Source organism: Meleagris gallopavo, chromosome 15 (assembly GCF_905368555.1).
Source record: "Meleagris gallopavo chromosome 15, MGAL_WU_HG_1.1, whole genome shotgun sequence".
Taxonomy (NCBI): Eukaryota; Metazoa; Chordata; class Aves; order Galliformes; family Phasianidae; genus Meleagris; species Meleagris gallopavo.
In genome coordinates this window covers 4370878-4391971 of record NC_139418.1, presented here as the reverse complement: position 1 = coordinate 4391971, position 21094 = coordinate 4370878, and the positions used below count along the sequence as shown (strand labels likewise).

At 46.6% G+C, this 21094-nt stretch overlaps 3 protein-coding genes across 5 annotated transcripts in view; 2 read left to right on the top strand and 1 right to left on the bottom strand.

The window, feature by feature from the left end:
- Positions 1 to 5769, top strand: part of WWC1 (WW and C2 domain containing 1) — a 63102-nt gene extending 57333 nt beyond the window's left edge. For both annotated transcript variants that reach the window (XM_085236700.1, XM_085236699.1), the window contains exons 18-23: positions 645 to 792; positions 2243 to 2407; positions 2692 to 2784; positions 3281 to 3511; positions 4517 to 4638; positions 5138 to 5769. In XM_085236700.1, the coding sequence (XP_085092826.1) occupies positions 645 to 792; positions 2243 to 2407; positions 2692 to 2784; positions 3281 to 3511; positions 4517 to 4638; positions 5138 to 5204 (826 nt within the window). In that variant the 3' untranslated portion in view covers positions 5205 to 5769. The remainder of the gene's footprint in view (positions 1 to 644; positions 793 to 2242; positions 2408 to 2691; positions 2785 to 3280; positions 3512 to 4516; positions 4639 to 5137) is intronic.
- Positions 5770 to 5854: 85 nt separating this feature from the next.
- On the top strand, positions 5855 to 20860 carry RARS1 (arginyl-tRNA synthetase 1). Of its 2 annotated transcripts, XM_085236703.1 has the most exons (16): positions 5892 to 5992; positions 7081 to 7180; positions 9514 to 9648; positions 10127 to 10315; positions 13398 to 13509; positions 14518 to 14618; positions 15018 to 15139; positions 15458 to 15578; positions 15830 to 15959; positions 16288 to 16392; positions 17347 to 17525; positions 18041 to 18150; positions 18879 to 18984; positions 19764 to 19936; positions 20185 to 20432; positions 20703 to 20860. In XM_085236703.1, the coding sequence occupies exons 4-16, from the start codon at positions 10163 to 10165 to the stop codon at positions 20810 to 20812; spliced, it is 1770 nt and encodes a 589-aa protein (XP_085092829.1). In that variant the 5' UTR covers positions 5892 to 5992; positions 7081 to 7180; positions 9514 to 9648; positions 10127 to 10162; the 3' UTR covers positions 20813 to 20860. The 2 variants fall into 2 exon arrangements, with proteins under 2 accessions (XP_085092828.1, XP_085092829.1); XM_085236702.1 differs by lacking the exon at positions 7081 to 7180 and having other exon boundaries at positions 5855 to 5992.
- The window catches only part of LOC100540450 (rho GTPase-activating protein 7-like), a 34016-nt gene continuing 27886 nt past the window's right edge, over positions 14965 to 21094 (bottom strand). Inside the window, exon 12 of the transcript XR_014886562.1 lies at positions 14965 to 20824. The gene's annotated coding sequence lies outside the window, so the exon portion shown is untranslated. The remainder of the gene's footprint in view (positions 20825 to 21094) is intronic.

Genomic DNA, 21094 nt, shown 5'->3' with positions numbered 1-21094 from the left:
GGTAGTGCTTGGGAAATTAGAACAAAGCTCAAAGCTTAAAAATAGATATGATAGCACCGTGTTCGTTCTTTGATAGAATGTACTGTGAACCTCTGAAAGCTCCGCTGCATGGTGGATGGTTTTGCTTCAGTATTAGTTTTGGTGGTTGCTTACACTGTTCAGCTTCAAGTTCTATTAACGGAGCCTTGCGTTTGAAATAAAAATGCAAGCCAGACCAACGGACTTGATTGAGAAGCAGAGAGTTCAAGGGAGCTGAAAAGATGTTTAAAGAAGTGTTTCCATAATCTCCAGTATCACTTCTTAAACTAAGATTAGTTGTATCCCAAGAAACGTACTCATCTTAAGCTCAGACTACGTGGCTGAACCCTGAACTTTCTCCATTTGTAGCAAAATCAGTGTGAATGGAAGGTTCTGGTTGCCAATGGTCATCCTCTACTGCAGCTTCACTGTAGTTTTCCTTATTCTCTTGTATATAAAACTTCACGTGTGTAATCTCGGTTGCTACAGAACCACTGGCAACAGGTGCAACGGACTGCCGTAGGGATGAGTTTCTGTTCAGCAGCTTACGGGAAGTAACCTCCTTCTGGAATACCTGAATATTGTACAAAATAGGCCAGTTCAATAACAGAAGCTGTTCTTAACAGGCAAGATGAAGAGGTTGCTGAGCAGGAAGAACTGGATGAGATCAGTGAAAATGAAGCAGAAGAGGAAGAAGAATTCTGTGCTGGAAAACTGCTGTGGGAAACAGAAGAAAGTCTGAATTCCCATCCTCACGTGGATATGGCAGTAAAGGTAAAGCTTGAGTTAAACTTCCTGTTGTTTAATGCAGTGTTCTGAGCGGCCCCGTTTGATTGCACCATCCAAAAATTTGAGGATGAAATCTTTCTTTGCCTTTCTCTTAAGTGCTCACATGTGCAGTGTTGACGCTTCACTCTAGTTTTAAAATGTCAAAAGGAATAAACCCTAGGGGGAAAAAAAGCCTCGGTGAGGCAATGATTGAGAACTGATTAGGAACACTGAAGACACAGACCTCTGCACCTCTGCAGTAAGGAGGTATCTGTACTTGATTTTTATTCTGTTTAAGGCCAAATCTCAAATTACATTGGGAAACTGACTCTTTCAGCAGGTATGAGTTCGTGTGGTTAGCTTGATTGCGCAGACTTTCTCTTGCCAAAAACTCTCATGGATTGGTATTGAAAATAATCATTTTCATATTTCACCTGGCAGCGACCTGATTTACTTACACAACCGCAAGGCATTGCTGGTGCGAGTGGTCTGTGTCTGCACCAGATGTTTCCTTTGAAGAGTAAAGTGTAATGCTACCCCAGAGTCCTTTATGCTGAACCAATATTGTCTATCCTGTGATACTGTATGTAAGGCTGCGTATTTTTTTAGCTGTGCTTTTTTCTTCTTTCTAACAAAAGATTTTCTGACTTCTAGGTACTGAAAAAAATTGTTGTTTTTATTAGAATATTTTCTGTTGTCTGATGTCAACATTTTACTATTTCTTTCTGTTCGTCTCCTGCTAAGGGAGTCTTCTTTTATTTAAGGCTTCAGTTTAAAGGGAGAAATTGCTGCTTAGTTGACTGGGTTGCTGTTGAGCTGAGCAGAGCTGCAGCAGTTTTTGAAAGCTCATAATTGATTTTTAAATGCTTATCGAACTGAAATATTAAATAACTGCATGACCACTTTTTCCTGTGGTTAATAAGCATTTTCACGCCTTCTTTTGTTATTCATGGAAACTGTTTTCATTAATATGTGGCTGTGGCTTTGACCTTATATAATTCTGAGTGTTACTACATTCTCACAAGCATAATTAACGTGCTCTAGATCTGCTCTCTATGCAGATGTACGTACAGCTATTTATATCTGTATTTGCTGTAGATGCACAAAAGGCAAAAGAGCGGTCTTCAAAATTGTAACTCGCTTTCTGTATGCAAAATTGCTGGTTCACACTGATGTACTGGATCCAGCAGGCAAAGCTCATTGGACTCGATTGTGTTGCGCAGCAATCAATGGACACGGAGCCCTTAGGGAGCAATACAGTTAATGTAGCAGCTGCTGAGTTCAGAGTGAAGCGTCAGAACACCCTGTATGAAAAGGGCTAAAGAGTCTCTGGTTTTAAGCGCGATGCCTCTGGCCTGAAAGCAGAGATCTGTCACAGGTGGCTGCCAGACAGCTCAGGGTATGTCACTGGTAAGATGGCAAGCTGGCGTTTTACACCGCAGTATCTGTCTTTCAGGTGGATAAAGAGACAAACACAGAGAGCCTTGCACAATCTGCTGCTGTAGTTCGTCCAAAAGACAAAAGGCCAGCAAATCCACCACAAACTCAGTTCGTCAGGGGTAGCACCATCATCCGCTCCAAAACGTTTTCACCGGGACCACAAAGTCAGTATGTGTGTCGGGTAAGGAAAATGCAGTCCTGGATCTATAAAATACTGCTTTTCATTAATGAGAGAATGATACCAGTGTTTGCGTAGTCTCAGTTTCTTACCGAGTCCTGACGCTGCTTTCTTCTCTTCCCCTTTGACTTCAGCAGTTTCAGTCTTTTTGGGGGGCAGCGTCTGCTGCAGTCTTTACGAAACCTGAAAGTTCTGCTTACATCACAGCTTACACTGTGATGTTGCCGCTAATGTGAGTACGTACTCGTATGTTTGATGGCAGATGTTTTTTCACTTCCATTTTTCAGCTGAATCGCAGCGACAGTGACAGTTCAACGCTATCCAAAAAAACCCCCTTTGTCCGAAACGCAATGGAGAGACGAAGCGTCAGAGTGAAACGGGTAAAAGCATCACTGCTTACTTTTTGTCTTGTACAGACGTGTAGGAAAAGAAATGAAAACTGTTTAAAAGGGAGAATGTTTTGTAAACACAAATCAGTTGCCGAGTGTTTTCATTCGGAAACTTTTCTTTGCATGTGAGATAACTTTTCTTAAGGATAATTTACTTGAAATGCCAGAATGTGACAGGATTGATTAACTTCAGAGCTTGCTTAGAGAAATCATTTTAGAAGAATTGTTCCTGATATCTTCCATCGTATTAGAGTTGAGTAGCAAAAATTTTTCTGCCATGTTGTTGTAATAGCGTTTAGTGCTTGCACTGTGGTGAGCTGGGGGAGAAGGTGAAAAGAATGCAGCTTCAGATGCTCAGGACAGATTTTTTTTTTTTATTTTTTTTTAACTAAGAAGTGTTGCAAGAACAAGAATGGATCACATAAAATTATTGGGTCTTCAGTGAGCTCTGGGCAGTTCTCACTCTTGTCCATAATTTTTTTTTCAGCCTTCAATTAAGTCTGTTGGTACAGAGCGCCTGATTCGCACTTCACTAGACCTGGAGCTGGACCTGCAGGCTTCAAAAACCTGGCACGATCGGCTAGTTCAGGAGATCTCTGTGCTGAGAGAACTGAAGGAACAGTTAGAACAAGCTCAGAGTCAGGGTGAGAAAGAGTTACCGCAGTGGGTGAAGGATGATGAGAGATTTCGACTGCTGCTGAGGCTAGTAGAAAAACGAGTAAGTAATACCTGCCTTTGGATTTTATTTATTTGAGAAGTGCGATTTGAGAAATGGGATTTCAGACAACCTGGAAATTAAACCTTAGCACTGCGGTCGCTCGTGTCTTGTACTTACAATTCCATCAAGCAAGCTATCGATGATGGAAGTTGCTGTTCTCAGATTCCGTTTACAGACTGCAGAGTCTGTGTCTGCCTGCCTGCAAATACAAAGGTTAGGAGGATAGCATCTAAATCTGCCTCTCCTGAGAGAAATAATGGCTCGATAAAACTTGTGCGTGATGATCATGAGCTTAAGATGATGATCATTCCTAGTTAGTGTTTGTCTAGCATGGATGTATGAACTCCCCTGAGCTGAGTCCTCCCCTAGCCTCGTCGGAGTTTGTCCTGCTTCTTTAGCTTCCTTGTGGCATTCTGTTACTCCTGAACCTGTGCAGCACAGGGGTTTCCTGTCTTAGTTCAGGTGCAAGTACGGAAAGTCACGAATCCCATCTGTTCTCTAAAGTTCAGCCTCCCAAGCTACAGGTGGTGCAACGGTTAGCACTTAACCTTACTCGATCTGCAAGTTCCTTTCCCTAGTACGTAGGGCTGATTCTCCGCTTTCCTAGTTTATCGCAGCACCTCTGGCAGAAATATTTTAAGTTCTGATGGCACAGCATGTGGTTGATTTAATAAATAAATAAATAAAAGCCCTCTGGGATAGAGCTTGGAAAACAATTACCATGTTCTTGCATAAGCTGAAAGAATCGTGATAGAATCGTGATGCAAAGAAGACATAGATGATAGCCACAATTCTTGGCGAGGGGCTTGAAGACGACCTTACAAAAAGCTCTCCCGGTTACAGTGGTTATTGACAAACTTTTAATTTATATTCTGTGGCCTCTGCTTCCAGCGTTAGCAGTTTTCTCAGGCCCTTCAGACCTGCAGGTGAAACTGCTGTATTTACAGATTTATTCAAATGGAGCAATTTCTCCCGGAAACACAAACAGCTTTCTTGTTTTGTTAGGTGGAAAAAACAGAACACAAGTGTGAGCTCAAAGCTGATAAAATGATGAGAGCTGCTGCCAAGGACGTTCACCGGCTCCGAGGGCAAAGTCGGAAGGAGCCTTTGGAAGTGCAGTCATTCAGGTAATTATGGATCGTTTGGTGAAGCGGGTGAGAACTGACTACCTTTTTTGTGGATGATTAATGTACTGATACGGCTACTTTTTGTAGTAGCAGTTAACTGTTCCGCTAAACAAATTCAATTTTCAAATCCAATTGAAAGTCAGAAGTAACTGCAGCACTGCAAGTGATTGCAAAGCAGCTAGAAACAGTCCAAATCATTCCCTGCCTGGCACCAAACATGCAAATCGTTATTTTAATGCAGAAGCAGTCCTTTGCTTCCTTAAGTAACGTTGCTCATCCTGCCGATGATGATCCTTTCTGAACTGGCTTTTTTTTTTTTTTAATTAGATCAATCGTGGGCTTAGCTGCAGGATCTGTGATGTGTGCGTAAAAGGTGTAGCTCGAGAGAGGGTGTGCTGCTGTTCCTGGTGGTGGCAGATGGTGGGATACGTGTTAATGTAGATGATGCACATTTCTGGCGAGAGCTCTATTGCACTAACAGCTGATCATCTTCTTCTAGAGAGAAAATGGCATTTTTCACACGGCCCAGGATCAACATTCCAACACTCTCTGCGGATGACGTGTGATCACCATAAAGTATTTGCTTTTGGGACACTTCTACAACTGCAGTTTGTCTGTTTGTTTTGAAGTTATTTATGTGGTATATGAAGGTACCAAGGCCTTTTTACGTTAGAGCTTCTGTCAGCGCGTGGATGTTTTAAGGACTTCAGGTTGACGTATATCATCACAAAAACCAGCATTAAATGACAAGATTGTATAGTTTGTATATTTAGGAACGTATTTTTGGGAAATAGAATTTTAAATAAGAACAAAAGCAGCATCCGGTGCTGTTATTCTTAAATAACGCCGTGTAAACCTTTTGTACAGCTCAGCCTTTTAGCAGCCTGACGGCAATCGGCGGCGGTGGAGGAACGGTGCGGCAGCAGCTGCCTGTCTGCGGGGCGGCCGTGCGTGCGGTGAGCGAGGCCCGAGGGCCGTGTGAGGCACGCAGGTGCTGCACGGGAAGCGTGAGCCCACGGGCCGCGGTGCACCGCAGGGCTGCGGGACTGCAGCACCCGTTGAAGCCGCGGGCGGAGGGTGGCGGCCCCCGGCTCCGTGCGGGGTTTTCGAATAAAGCAACCGTTGTGCACACACGTGGCTCCTCGCCTGCTCTTGTCTCCCGCGTACCGCGCTGCGTGACGTCACCCCCCGCCCCGCCGCGGCCCGGACACGCGGCGCCCTCCCCTCCGCCCGGGGGCGCTGTCTCTCGCCTCGGCGTTTCCGCTTCCGCTCTGGAACTTCCGCTTCCGCCCGCTGCCGCAGCGGGAGGATGGAGGCACGCGTGGCGCAGGCGGCGGCCCGGCTGGCGCGGCAGGTGGGGGCGGGGACGGGAGCGGGAGCGCCCAGCGCGGCTCGGCCGGGCGGTTCTCCGGGGTGGTGAAGGCGCGCGGAGATCCTCGGGTGGAGGGGGGCAGAACCGTGCAGCCGCGGGCTGTGGGGCGGGCTTCGTAGCCGAAGGAAGAAAGCGGGCGGAGTATTTGGCGCTCCCGCGGCCGTGCTTCTGGGGCACGAGCAGAGCCAAAGCGCTGCTGCGGAGCGGGGCAGCTTCTGCACGGGCCGGGCCCGGAGAACGGGGATGCCGGTTGGTCCTGGCGAGGCGGCAGCCCCGGGTGTTCCCGCACGGGAGCGACGGCCCTAGAGCGCTGTGGTGGGGAAGGAGGATGGAGCCAGCTGTTATCGGAGGCTGTATGTAAAAATGAAAGGCTGTCCAGACAGCGTTAGCGCTGCTGGTGTTGACTGTAGAGTATACGGGCAGCTTTAGGAAAACGTCGCATCCTTCTGCAGGTGTGCTGCTCACGGTGCCCCAGGACGTGCCTGGGCATGAGGGATTGCTGCACAGCTGGGCTGTGAGTTCTCCCTGCCGTACGCGCGTGCTCAAAGATTCAGTACGCTTTCAGCTCGCAGTTTAAACGTAAGAGAAGCGCTGCCATAAAACGCTGAGATAATAAATCTGGTTGCTGAACGTGCGCAGCTCCTCGCGTTTTCCTTTGTAGCTGCTGAGAGAGGAAAGGCGTCTCAGGGCTGAGCCCTTGTCCCAGCTCCGGAGACCCCTGGGGCCCAGCAGGTTTCATCAGCTCTTCAAGAGAGCGAGTCTGCAAAGAAAGCGGTGTGCTCAGCCACTGTGCTGAGCCGGCTCAGCAGCCGGTCAGGCAGGCAGGAGGAGCAATAAAACCATGTGGGAGGCGAGAAGGGAAAGGGAGAGAGGTGCTCCTAACTCTGCCGTGCTTTGTCAGCCATTTGCTTTCTCATTTTTTTAATGCAGCGGAGTTAAACTGTCTATCCAGAGACTGAAGCATGTACAAGTTCAGTGATAATTCGGTGGAGCCTGAATTACACGCTCACGGAAAATACAAGGATTATTTTGGTCTCTTTGAAAAAGCTATAGTTTTTTTGTGTTTACAGGTGAGGGGAAGATTGCTAGTACTCAGCTGACCAAAGAGCCCTTGGAGATGTCAGCATGGCTTCATGCAATTCCCGCAGCTTCTTGTGAGGTGGTCATCAGGTATGACCCTTTACTGACAAGTTGTGATGCATCCAGGGCTGTGCAGGTAGAGTAGGGGATGGAGTTTTATTTCTGGAACAGCAGCTTTTCCTCTTCCTTTCCTCAGTTACTTGTTTTGCAGATCAGAGGCATAGTGCTGTTGTGTTCTCTCCCTCCCTCCCTCAGAATATACTGTGGGAAAGGAGCTACAAGGGTATCCGTACTTTAATGTAGTAATTTATTTTTTAGGAAGGTTTCAGGGTTTATGTCTGTTTAACAATACCCAGCATTCACAGGTGATTTGCAGCCTTATTGCAGGTTGTTGTGATTAAGGGTGTTTGTAATGTGTGTGTGCAATGACTTTCTCAGGTGAGCTTAATGACGGCTGTGCGGTGGTGCTGCTGGCCCAGCCCAGCCCTTCTCATCCTGCCCCCCTCTGTTCTGGGAACACGATGTAACGCCGGCTGATTTTCAGTCTTTCTGCCCAGTGGTTCTGAATGAGATCAATTCGTCCTCTGCATTAGATGCTAAAGAGCCAAAAAAGGGAAATTTGTATGGCAGCAGCAATGCTTGGGTAGGCAGCCGGAGAGCTGGTGGATGCAGGATTTAACAGATAATGTGACCTTGAGAGCAGAACGTAATCTTTGTGTTTTTCTTTAAGGACTTTCTGGGTTTTTTGAGTGTAGGTGAGATTATTTGTTTTGCTGCTCCAGCATTGCTCTGAGTCGCTTGTTGCCATAGTGCTTACTGAAATTTGCAGTGAAATAGCCATGAAGTAATGTGATGAAATCTCTCAAGCTATTTTAATGTGAAGTTCAGTCTGGAAATTTGTCGAGCAGATCTGTAAGTTATAGGGAACACCACCAAGTCAGGGTAGTAAGAAAATTTTTAAATAAGGAAAGCATATTTTCTCATGGATTAGTGGGAGGAAAGGTATGTGAAAGCAAAAGGGTCTACCTTGGTTTTCAAAAGAGTAGTAATTAGATACCAAAGACCAGCTGGGATGGGCTGTTGGAAGCAGGTCAGGTTGAGCAATAGCTTTGGTTTTGGATCACTTGGATCATACTGCAGGACACAGCTTGTTCTCCCGTGGTGGCAGAGGACACCTCGGGGCTGTAGAAGAGGTGTGCTGGAAGCACTGAAGCTGAAGCGCAAATGAGAAATGACCTCAAAAATTTTCAAAAGCTTTCCAGCTTGCTCTGCAGACAGAGCAAGCTTAAGATCACTTTGGCCCAGCTCTGAACTTTTGAGCATCCACATCTACTACGCTGGCACCTGTGGGAGCTGCTGTTCAGGTGAAGATACTGGGCCAGAAGATTGGATGACCTGGATTTTGTTTCCTTAATTAAAAAATGTTTTGATTGTTCCAAGAGCAAAAAGCAAACGAGCCCTTTTTATAAGGTTTGGCAGCATATTTGTCTGCAATAATAGCCCGAGCTGCTTCCTGCTGAGAGCATGTTGGTAGCCCAGAGCCTGCCGAGGTCGGATAAGGGGTCGGGATGGGGAGCTGCCTCCTAGATCTGCCACGTGTTTCCAGCAGCACCCTGACTCCTCTTTGTGGAGCAGGTTACAGCGGAGGTGGACAGCAGAGAAGAAGCTTATGAGAACTGGGTTCCTTGAGGCTGGGAGAGGGAAGCGGCTGCTCCCTGCAGCAGCATTGGGCTGCTGGGCTGTGTGGTTACACCTGGGCTTGAGGTCGGGGGGGGCGAGGGGAGCTGTAGGTGCTGCTACTGCAAAGAGTTCTTGGGCTGTGGAGGGCACAAAAGTGAGGGACAAACCTGAAAGCCGGAGCTTGTTTGTTTGGAGGGTAAAAGTCCACCTGAAATTTCTCCCAAGCACCTCATGGCAGTTTTAAGAGAAGAAGCCACTGCGACAGTAGGGGAGGAAACGCCATGAGCTGGGAGCCAGCACACACTGCAGGCCAGCCTCACGCTGCCCTGTGAGCTCACAGGTTGAGTCGGTGGTTGTGGGTTCATCCTCTGGGAGAGAAAATGCGGCTCGGCTTTAGAAGTGGTGGAACTGGCTGATGCCTGAAGGAGGCTTCAGGGAATTTGGAATCGAAGCATTGGATGTCTGTGCTAAATTATAAAGGAAAAACTGGAGGAAATGCTTTTTTTAAGAATATATTTTCTTAGCCTGACTTGTTCTCTTTCTCGTGCTTCTGTTGTGAGCTTAGTAAGGTGATTATTACCTCACTGACCCATGTTTTTGGCACAAATAGAGACCACCTTTAAACAACAGTTGTTTGGAATTGTTACCTTTATAAGGCAGGACTATACCTGAGGTCCTGCACTCCCCACCTGCTGTTCCACTTCTCCGAGACCCACTGTGTGTCCATCTCATTTGCTTTTCAGGAAAACGAGATTAAGTCACTAACTGCAGAAATTGAGCATCTGAAGAACTTTGGGTGCCTGGGAGTCTCCCCAAGTTTGGAAGGGTTGCGAGACGAAAACGCGAAACTTAAGTATCGATTGAATTTCCTTCAGAAGGTAAGGGAATAGAGAACTTAAGGCGTATTGCGTGGTTTTGTTCTCATTAAGAGAGTACATAAGTGATGTCAGTTTGTTGCAGGTAGAGGTGTGTGATTCTGCGTTCTAACATCTTAACTGTTGATGTTTCTTGGTTCCTTGAACAAAAGGTGACTTGATGAGGAATGTCAGTTTGTGAGCCCCCGCTGTGCTGTCTCAAACGGTCGTGTAGCTGCAGCCCAGCTGCTTTACCAGGATCTCTGACGATGTGCGAGAAATAAAACGCAGCACTGCGTTCAGGGGAAGTGTCTGGGCTGTGATATTCAAAGGGAGATGTATCTCTTGAGTCTCGTGAATTCCATGCTGTGTATGTTGCTCTTGTACCTGGAGTGTCGGCCAGATCTTTCAGTCTCGCTTTGCCAGGCAGCCAAGCAGAAAAGCAGGATGTGACTGTTCTATATGTGCTGTGAATTGAGCTTTCTGTATTTTGTTTGTCCAGAGCCTTCAAGAGGAACGAAGTAAAACGGTGAAAAGCATGATTAATATCAACAGCCGTCTTCAGGAGATCTTCGGAGCTGCCATTCAGGCTGCCTACCCAGAGTTAGAAAACCCTCCGCTGGTGGTGACACCGAGCCAGCAGCCCAAATTTGGGGATTATCAGTGCAACAGCGCCATGGGCATAACACAGGTAAATCTGAGAGATCTTGCAAAGAGAAGGAAAGTGGGAATGTTGCCTGCTAGAAGCAAAACGGTAGACGGCCTGGTGACAGTTGCAGTATTGGACCTGATTAAGGCTTGTTGAAGCCCTCTGGGATGAGGATTCACGGAATATCTAATGGCATTGTAGAAAGCATTGACCTTTACAGAGCAGATCTTTATGTCTCTTTTTAGATGGCTGTAATGAGTCGAGAATATCTGAGTTATACGTAGCCACAGAATAACTGGCAAGTTTGTAGGATTTAAATCATTTGTATTCCTTTATTTATGCTTAAGTCCTTCTTAATGACTTCTGTATTTTCTGTTAAATTATGGAACAGAAGTTAGAAATCGTGTTTGTTTTGTTACGATACGCATGGAGGTTTTTTGGGCAGCTGTATCAATGGCTTCAGTTCACAGATCACCTGTGGTGCGTGTCCCAAGGAAGCAGTGGGGTTTTTAATCCTGGCAAGTACCAGCAGCGTTGCTTGGAAAACTAGGGCACTGCTGGTTTGTAGAAGGTGTCGGCCAAAGAGGAGCCAGAGTAAGAGGCACTTCAGGCATTGCTCAGTAGGAAGGGACTGTAGCGAAGTAAAACGAGGAGGTGAGGAAGAAGGTGCCACATCCTCGTTTAGATGGAACAAGTGTCCGCGCTTCCAATGCATCGCTGCCTTTGGGGGGAATAGATAAACTCTTCGTAACTAGAGATCTTTGGTTTTGCAGTGTGCAGTCTCAACAGAAGCGACTGTCATTCTTAAGTTAAATGCACGTGAAGTTCTGCAGTCCCAGGCTGCCCTCTGCAGTGCCTGTGCCTGTGTCCCGGGCAGCACCGATACGTGCCAGGCAGCAGGCTCTGGGGCTGCGGTGCCAGGGCAGAAGCAGCCTTCCGAATACATGTCTGCCCTCGGTCTTGTTAGCACGCTGCTAGCATACTGTGCCTGGGCTGCAGCCAGAGGGCTGCGCTGGGTGACTGCACCGACACAGACTTCCAGAGCTTTGCCATTTTTCTGACCGCTGCTTTACCCCAATTAAGTCGCCGTTAGAATTCTTGAGCCGTCCTGGCTTCTCAGTGTCAGCATTGTTCACATAACTCAGTGTCCGACCAGTTCGCCATTGTCAGCAGTACTGGTGAGTAAACGTTCCTCGTGCTGGGCTTGGCTGTAGGGTTTGTTCCTTGGCAGGCGTGCCAGCACACTGGGCTTGGGACACACGCAGCGTAATCAGAGCAGCAGAGCCAGTGGATGCAGCGCAGTCGTTTCTGTGAGAGCAGCGAGTTAGGTCAGGGATCTAACCATGCCGCAGTTACCTTTGGAGCCGGAGCGTTGCTCGCCACAAGAGGAGCAGGAATCATCCGACTGAGGGCAGCCACTACGTGCCAGACGGCAGCCTCTCCCTTCCAGGCGCTGATGTGGAAACAGCTCTCGCAAATGTGTATTGTTTTCCTTTGAGCTTGTTGGCATATTAATGCCAGGGGCTTGAGCAAGGAGCTCTGCCTGTTCCTTAGAGCAGTAGGAGTGCTGTGGCTGTTTCTGGAGCGATTCAGAGGACGTGCCTGTCATCCGCTGGAACATGCTTAGCATCCGGTTTTGCATTTGTTCTCTGCACTCTGGGTAACATAATTTGATCCCTGCAGAAGTTTGCATTTGTTGCCCATTCAAAGCCGTAACCATCTTGTAATAATCAGCGGCGTGGCAGATCTGATCTGCAGACTGACATCTAAGCAGAAGTCACAGTTTGCAGCGGACTGCAAGTTAGCACGTAGAAGCAGTAGCAAGCTTAGATTCTAAATTGACCAAGAGCTACATGTTCTTTTTGACTTTGGTGGAGCGGGGTGATAGAATGCTTTCAAACGTGGCACGTTAAGAACAAAAAACCATGTTCAGAAACGAGTAGTCGCAGTAATATAGGAAATAGTACAAATGTAGCATTTTGCAAGGGGAGAGCTCACAGCATCCTCCTCAAGGGTGTTTTTCTAAGATCTGCAAAAAGTTGTATGAGAGGTTTGGGGAAGGGACAAGTGAATTGTGGAATAACCCAGAACAGGAACCTGAGTCGTGTTACTGCAGTTCCTTTCTGTGGGAAGTTTGGAGGGAAAAAGAGAGCTACCTCAGAAGCAGTTTTTCTGATGGTCTCTAAAGAAAATCAGGCAGCATTAGGACCGTCCTTGGTACTTGGGTTCTGCTTTTTATTACTTATTTATTCATTCAGTTTGAGTCTACGGTAGAACGGAATGCCTTTGTTTTGGTAGCTTGTAATCAGAAATCAGAAACCACGGAGAAGAGAAGGCGATGGGGTAACCTCATTGCAGCCTTCCAGTACCTAGAGGGAGCCTACGTACAGGAGGGGAGGCAACTTTTTCAAAGGGTAGATAATAGCAGGATAAGGGGAAATGGTATTAAGTTGAAGGAGAGGAGATTTTCGTTGGATGTCAGGGGGAAGTTCTTTACAGAGAGTGGTGAGGTGCTGGAACAGCTGCCCAGAGAGGCTGTGGTTGCCCCGTCCCTGGAAGTGTTCAAGGCCAGGTTGGATGGGGCCCTGGGCAGCCTGGTCTAGCATTAAATGGGGAGGTTGGAAGCCCCGTCTACGGCAGGGAGGTTGGAGCTTGATGATCCTAGAGGTCCCTTCCAACCCAAGTCATTCAATGATTCTGTGATTCTCTCAGGATTCCTTGCAGGCACAACTTAAATTCTTCAGATAGGAGGCCTGGCACAGCTGAAGATGGGTGTGAAATGGATTAACAAGGTTTCACAGAAACGCAAAGGATGTGCTGGCTGTTTTGATTTTTAAAGAGTTAAATCAGTTTAAAGAAACTAAAATTTGCCCAAGCTCTTAACAGCCTGAAAGATTTTCTTCTGACGTCCAGCCTTTGGGTGTGCTGAATGTGTTGGGTCTAATTAGCCTTCTGTTGTGTGGAAAGAGCTGATCTAACCTTTAAAAGGTGCTGGAGATGTTTTCCTTGGTGTGTTTGTGCCTGTATTATGAGGGTCTTCTAACACAGTAGTATCTACATTTTCTGTTTCATGTTGTGGAATGCTGTGGAGGCTTGAATTTTACTGGCTCTTCTTGTTTTTCAGATACTGCTCAAAACCAGGGAACAGAAGGTTAGTCCGAGAGAGATCGCTGAGAAAATCACAAAGCATATTCCTGCGAACGAATGCATTGAGAAGGTTGAAATTGCTGGTCCTGGTATGATACTTCATGTTACACGCTGTTATGTTAGAAAGCTGAAAGGGTGGTTTTATATTGGATGGAGCTGAGTTGAGTTTGACTCACTAGTCATTTACAGCTGATGTTATGAGATGAACTAGCTGCTGCTTGGTGAGCTTCGTAGCCCCTACATTTCCACAGCAGCAGCAGATCTCCCTCTGTTTTAAATTGGTTGGTGTGGTCCTATCCCCTTCAGAAATTTTTTCACTTAAAGGATCGGTTTTGCTGCACCTTGAATATCAGTGGGCAGGTATGGGGTCACAATCATATGAAATTACTGCAAAAATGGGTATGTCCTTCTCATCCAAGACCCGGCATGTCTACTGTTTCTTAAAGGGCTAAGGGGGGAGCCTTGCCTTTTTGGCAGTGAGGTGCTGCAGGAGCATGGAAGTTACTAACTGCTGCATCTGTTTTGTCCCTGTGACTTAGGAAGAAATGGGAGGACTCATATTTCTTAGAGCAGAAGTGTAAAGACAAAGACAATGTGGCACAGGCCTGCAGGGGGCTTTGGCAATTCATTCATTAACTCTTAGAAGTAAAACACTTGTTCTACAAACATGAATTACGGCAGGTGGAACTACTTTTTAGGATATTAACTAAAAGTTAAAAAAAAAAAAAGAAAAGATATTAGGAGTATTTTTTGTATTCTGCAAACCCTGATAAGATTATTTGTTTTCTAATAAAGTTTTTGTGAATTCAGCTCGGAGTGACAGTGTGCTAAAAGGAGTTGTGGGTGGTCAAGCAGACTCTGCTGCATCATTGGGACGTCATTGTGTGAAACAGGCTCTTTTAATCTGGGTACAGAAGCTGTCTTCTAGGGACAGCTTTGTTCTGCTATTGCTGGAGTAAATTTTTGTTTAGTCGACATAACCTCATAAGCTCTTGTCCTTAGTGTGAGGAAAGAGAAACCCAAGGGGGAAAAATAGGAAACGTGGTTTAAGGCGCTTAAGAAGCTCCAACACTCATTGCTGGTTTTCTCGTCTAAAGGTTTTATCAACGTCCATCTGCGGAAGGATTTCGTATCAAAGCAGCTGAGCAGTTTATTAGTGAATGGAGTTCAACCACCAGCTATTGGCAAAAGGAAAAGGGTATGGATGGCAGTAAGCAGACGGGCATCTTGCACCCATACGGATGAAGCACGTGCTAGGCTGTAGGCTGCTTTCAAGTCCCGCCCCTTCCCCTAGTTCAGGACGGGGGGGACCATGGGTGGGCCATATGTACCACCTTGTGGTCTCTGGGGTGCCGGCGGTTGAGGGGCAGGGGTGTTCCAGGGCTCCCTGGGGACAGCACGTTGTGCCCAGATCCCTGACCCTCTGGGGCAGATGCAGTGGAGACCTGGGTTGAAGCCTGCTCAGAGGTTCCACGTGGGCCGCTCTGCTGTCATGTGCTGCCTCCCTCTGCCCACCCAACAAAATCCACGTGAAACATACGGGATGAGGTAATGGCTGTTGCCTTTATTCATTTTTTCCTTTTGTACCGTCTGTAAGGTGATACTGGATTTCTCCTCCCCTAACATTGCAAAGGAGATGCATGTTGGTCACCTGCGGTCCACCATCATTGGAGAAAGTATGTGCCGCCTCTTTGAGTTTGCAGGTTACGATGTGTTGAGGTGAGAGTTGCTTTTTGGGTGGGGTAAGGTTCTTTGGCTACGTTTCTACAGTAACTGCCTCTGTGCTTTAGTCGGCATGATGTTCTTAATAAGCAGGTAAAAAAGTAGTCTTTGATGTGTAGCAAGGTAGGAAACAGAGCGAGTGTAGTGAGGTTAGGAGTCGAGCAGTTTCTCTTCGCTGAAGCAGGGGCAGAGCTTGCCTGGTGTTGGTTTCTCTTACTATGTGTTTTTTCATGTAGAATATAGTATTTAAAATGTTCGTGTTTTAAAACATATGTCTGAGAAGTCATTTCTGTTGTGCTCTTCAATTGCTTCAAGGTTAAACCATTTAGGAGACTGGGGCACCCAGTTCGGAATGCTCATTGCTCACCTGCAAGACAAATTTCCAGATTACTTAACCGTTTCTCCTCCCATTGGGGATCTCCAAGCTTTTTACAAGGTATTTGTGGCAAACAATTGTGATATTTATGTCAACAGCTGAGAAGCAGGTTCAGGTAATAGATGATTGCAATTACCTATCAGTGGATAATGAATGAATTACAGTATCTGGTCTCGAGTTGTCCACGAGGAGTATGATTGAAGGTGCTGTGTTCTGAGATGATCGTGCTTTGGGAGTGCGTTGTGGGTGTTCTACTCTTTTTTTTGAGGGAAAAACCAGGTGCTTTTTTCATGCGGCGTGTTTTACCATAGGAATCCAAGAGGAGATTTGACACGGAGGAGGAATTTAAGAAGCGAGCCTACCAATGTGTGGTGCTGCTGCAGAGCAAAGACCCTGACTTCATTAAAGCGTGGGAGCTGATCTGCGACGTGTCTCGGAAAGGTGACCGCCACATTCACAGGCGTAGCTCAGCACTAGGATGGTGTGGTTTTTCTCACCATCCTCTAGTTTTTTTTTAATGAAATCACTGCCACCATGCTGCAACAAGTTTAGAGAAAAAGGATAAAGCAGCCAAGGAACTGGCCTGTCTGCAGAGGAGTTCAACTAAAGCCATTGTTTCCTGGGTCTAGTCTGAGTCCTTCTCTAGTAGCTTGACCAAGAGATAGAAAACATATTTAGGGATTTGCTGTGTTTGTTAGTAAATATATGCTACTAAAATTTCCACTGTATGATTTATTGAAATTATTTTCTATTTGTTTTCTTCCTGAAGAGTTCCAGAAAATCTACAACTGCCTGGACGTCACACTCACAGAGAGAGGGGAGTCGTTCTACCAGGATATGATGAAAGACATAGTGAAAGAATTTGAAGATAAAGGTGAGGCTTTTTGCCTTGGAATCAACAATGGTGCAGATCAGCACAAGAGGTAACTTCACTCCTAGCCTCTGAGGCTTGGAACTGATGTTCAGAGGGGTGCACGTTCTCTGCACTTTGCTCTTTTTCTCAGCAGGAATTTTGGAGTGGGTCTTTTGTGGAATTTCCTCCCAAGGAGGCATGGGCAGAACTCATTATTTTTTATAGATGTATATATATATATATATATATATATCTCAATATCACTCCAGAAAGATCAAATCTTTTCTGCTGACAGCAAAAATAGTTTGTGGGGGATATTTGTTGGAAATAGCACGAAGCACTACTGAAGTTCATTTTATTTTCACCAGCGTATCTTTTTTAGTGTTGTGACTGTAGGAGACTTTGCATCAGAGAAATTTTCTCTGTGAAGGCAGTGACACTTTTGGTTCGCATTGACGCTGAGATGCACACAGGAAGCCAAGTGGACTGTAATGAGTTTAGAATTTTACGTGTTTCTATTTAGATTTTGCATTTCTTGAGTCTCACCATCTGTATTGTTCTAACTAGCCTTACTTTCTAAATACATTGTGCATCTCTGTAGAGCTTCCATTGCCTTTTGTGCCTTCCTTTGTAATGCTATTTTTGCAGCTGCAAAGGTAGCTCTGGATGCCAATGATGTGGGGTTTTAAATCCAACTAAGTCTCTTCTGGAAAAACCAGAGTGGTACAGATCTGCTTTTTGTACCTGGTCTTGCGTTCTGGAAGTGCAACACAAAATCTGACTTGGCTGTTGAGGGAGTTCTCATTTAGGCTTAGTGTTTGATTTTGTTCATGTTTTGAGATGTTAAGTATTTATTAATGCACGTGCATGGACTTTTTGTTCTGATAGCATCGGAACAGGAGCCGTTTCTGCCTATCGTGTCCCACAGCCTCCCCATGAGATATGACACAGTGCAGTATTCCATTGCTTTCCTAGGCTTTGTCCAGGTGGATGATGGCCGGAAGGTTGTCTTTGTGCCAGGTTTCTCTGTCCCGCTGACAATCGTGAAGTCAGATGGAGGTTACACATACGACACGTCTGACTTGGCTGCACTTAGACACAGGCTGCTTGAAGAGAAGGGCGATATCCTTATCTATGTTGTCGACAGTGGCCAGGTGAGTATGTCAGTCTCTCCTGTCTCTGCTGATACAGCTAATCAGAAATCTCGTAAATAACAAGCACGACAATAAGGTAAATAGAACTCCTCTGTAGGGTCTTCCCTGTGCTGTATGGGCTTTTGACCTTAGTGGTGTAATGGTGAATCTGATGTGCTGGCTGGTGGCCTCTGCGTACAGCCCTGGAATGAAGTGGTGAGAGAAGCACAGTCACCACTGGAGATATGCTGAGCCTAAATCTCATAGAGAGATGCACTGTGTATAACCTATGTCTCTTCTTACCTGAGGAAATGCGGGATTGTCAGTGCCGTATCTGAGCAGTGATGTAAGTTTGCTGCTTTTGTAAGCCCAGCAAGTTCTGCCAGGTTAAACTTTCTGAAGGGGAAAGTTTCTGTGGAGCTAAATACATTTAAAGTCACGTTGCAAAGGAACATTTTAAAGGCCGTGAAAGTGACAAGAAAGCCATTCCCAGAAGAGTGGGTTGAGAACTGGTTGTTGGTATTTCTTCCTTGCAGTCGGTGCATTTGCAAACCGTGTTTGCAGCTGGGCAGATGATTGGCTGGTATGACCCCACAGTAACCAGAATCACTCATGCTGCATTCGGAGTGGTGTTGGGAGAAGACAAGTAAGTCTCTAGACGTATGTTTTTTCCTCTGAACGTGCTCTGAAGCGGATGTTTGATTGAGTGCAGAAGACTTTTGCTTGTTTATTGACAAGTACGTATGTGATTTCGCACATCAGGGCCCTTCGATACACATAGACAGTAGTGGTGAAGTCAGGTATGGCTTTTGCTGCCTCGTATTTGGGGAGAGGGCTGTGACTTGGCTGGTAGAAATGCAGAGGAAGGTAATGCAAACACTGGAGCTGGCAATGGTGGAGGCTATGATGTCCTTATTTTCTGTGTGCCCTGAAGAAGATGGAATACAAGTTGGGAAAAGAACACCAGTGTTCTGGTGTGCAGAGTTGGTCTTGTGTCTCAGTTAAGTTGCACTCAGTTAAGTTAAACCAGTGTGTACTGCAGTCACATAGTGTTGCATGGGTTTTGCTGTGTGCTTGTTACAGAAGCAAAGATGCCTTGCTGGATTCGAGTCTTGCACTGGCATTGTGTCCTGCTTGATGTTGGGACAGTTCTGGCTGTTGGACCCTTCCCTCCTCCACTCCCACCTTTTCCCATGTATATTGTTAGATTCCTACACTTTTTATTAGGTTTGGCCGTCTGGTGCCCAGTACTTCAGGACAAAGCAATGTGGGGGTATGTGTTTTTTTTAATGGATCAGAGATGTTGGCAGTGAAAATTCCTGGGAGTGTTTTGCCTCATGTGTAAGTGGTCATTTTGGCTGTGTATGTTTTCAGGAAGAAGTTCAAAACTCGTTCAGGGGATGCAGTACGTCTTATGGATCTTCTGGAAGAAGGGCTGAAACGGGCTATGGACAAGCTGAAAGACAAGGAACGGGACAAGGTAGCTAATCTTTCCAGGGAACCACACAGATTTGTTCACAGGTGTATAACTTCAGCATTTTGAATGTGTGCTGAGACTATGGATGCAGCCAGGCTGCATGGGGGTTGCTGTGGCTTTAATACAAAATTGGTACTGCTACTTGTGAACAATTGGACATGGTGCTGTCTTGGAAAAAGGAGAGCAACCCTGGATACATAGCAGCGAGGTACAAACTGCAGACTGCTTAAAAACATTTCTTCTGTCTTGGATTCTGATGGCCTGAGGAGACCTGGACAGGGTAGGCCACAGAATGGAACAGAAGGATCAAATGGTCTGAGCACTGTTTGAGGCAATGGAATCAGGAAGCATGGCTCTTCATGCTGTGCTGAAAGCTCGCTTTCAAATGGAAACACGACGACGATCTCTCACGGCCTCATACAACGTAGGTACAAACCACTGGGCCTTGCTGACAGCTTGCAGTTGTACCATAGAGGCGCTCTTTGAGTGTTTGGCTGATCCAGAATGCTATGTAAGGGCATTTCAGAGCACAGTGTGTACTCTCTGTCTGCACAGGTTGTTAGAAGTGGGAGCGCAGTGCGAAAGTCAACCTGCATGGTGGCAGATGGTTAGATGTTATGTGGGAGGCAAGCCTGCAGGAACAGAGGGTACACTATGTGCATGCAGGCCTGAGAGCATGGATGGGGGTAAAACCCCCTGAGCTTGTCATGCAAGCTGTTGGGCGTTTTGATGCACCGCAGCTTTCCTCCTTTTGATCATTACCTGCTTTGAAACTGTAATAGGTCCTCACGCCAGAAGAGCTGAAGGCTGCCCAGGTGTCAGTCGCTTTTGGGTGCATTAAGTACGCAGATCTCTCCCACAACAGACTGAATGACTACGTGTTCTCCTTCGACAAGATGCTGGATGACCGAGGAAATACAGCTGCGTATTTGCTGTATGCCTTCACACGTATCAGGTGAGTTGAGGGTGGAGGGAGTCACTTCAATCATGCAATGACCTCTGAGTCTCCACTGCAAAGGTAAGTGGTGGGGAAGGAGTGGCTTCTGTTGAATCAGTGCTGGTAGGAGTAAGGGGAAAGAGAAGTCAGCTCCATCACTCATTGCCACTGGAGATGTTTGCCTGGGGTATGCGAAGCAGGGTACTGCTCTGCAATGGTGGAAGTTGTTGGTAATGACAAGCACACTGTGGTCTGTATCATTTCAGGGCTATTGCTCGTCTGGCTAATATTGATGAGGAAATGCTGAGAAAGGCAGCCAGGGAGGAGGCACTTGTCCTTGACCATGAGAAGGAGTGGAAACTGGGCAAGTGCATCTTGAGGTTCCCTGAGATTCTGCAGAAGATCCTGGATGATCTGTTATTGCATACGCTCTGTGATTACCTTTATGAGCTGGCCACCACCTTCACTGAGTTCTACGACAACTGCTACTGTGTTGAGAAGGACAGGCAGAGCGGTGAGTGCTGGCCTAAGGGTGCTGCCTATGTAATTGTGTACTGCAAGGTCTTTCCCTGTGTGGGGAAGACTGTTGTTGCCTTACTGGTGGCTGCAGAACAAGTGCTGTCCAGGGGCAAAGGCTGAAGGGGGTGGCAGAGCAGTAGCGTTAAGCTGTGACCAGCCAGTCCTGGGGCCAGCATGGGGGCAGATGGGCCCCAAGAGAGAGGGCAGTGGTGGTTCATCTGAGCAGTGGCTTCAGGTCCTACGTTGGTCTATTGTTGTTTTGCAGGCCAGATTGTCAAGGTGAATATGTGGAGGCTGCTGCTGTGCGAGGCCACCGCCACCATCATGGCCAAAGGGTTTGACATCCTGGGAATTAAGCCTGTGGAGAGGATGTAACTAACTTGTTCCCTGTGGGGTGACAATAAAAAAAAAGGACTGATTGACTCCCTGTGTCCGAGTCTGACAGAAGGGGGTTCGGGCAAGGGAAGAGGTGGTAGGGGTGCAGCAACCAGAGGGGGAAAGGGAAGGGAACTGAAGCATGAGAGAAGAAGCACTCAGGTCCAGAGCAGGCAGCAAATGCTGTGGGCACAACTAAGAGCATTTGTAGTTACAGGAACTGAATCCCCATGGCTGTACTCTTGCTCCTGGAGTTTGAAAAATAAGAAACAAGGAAGCTGC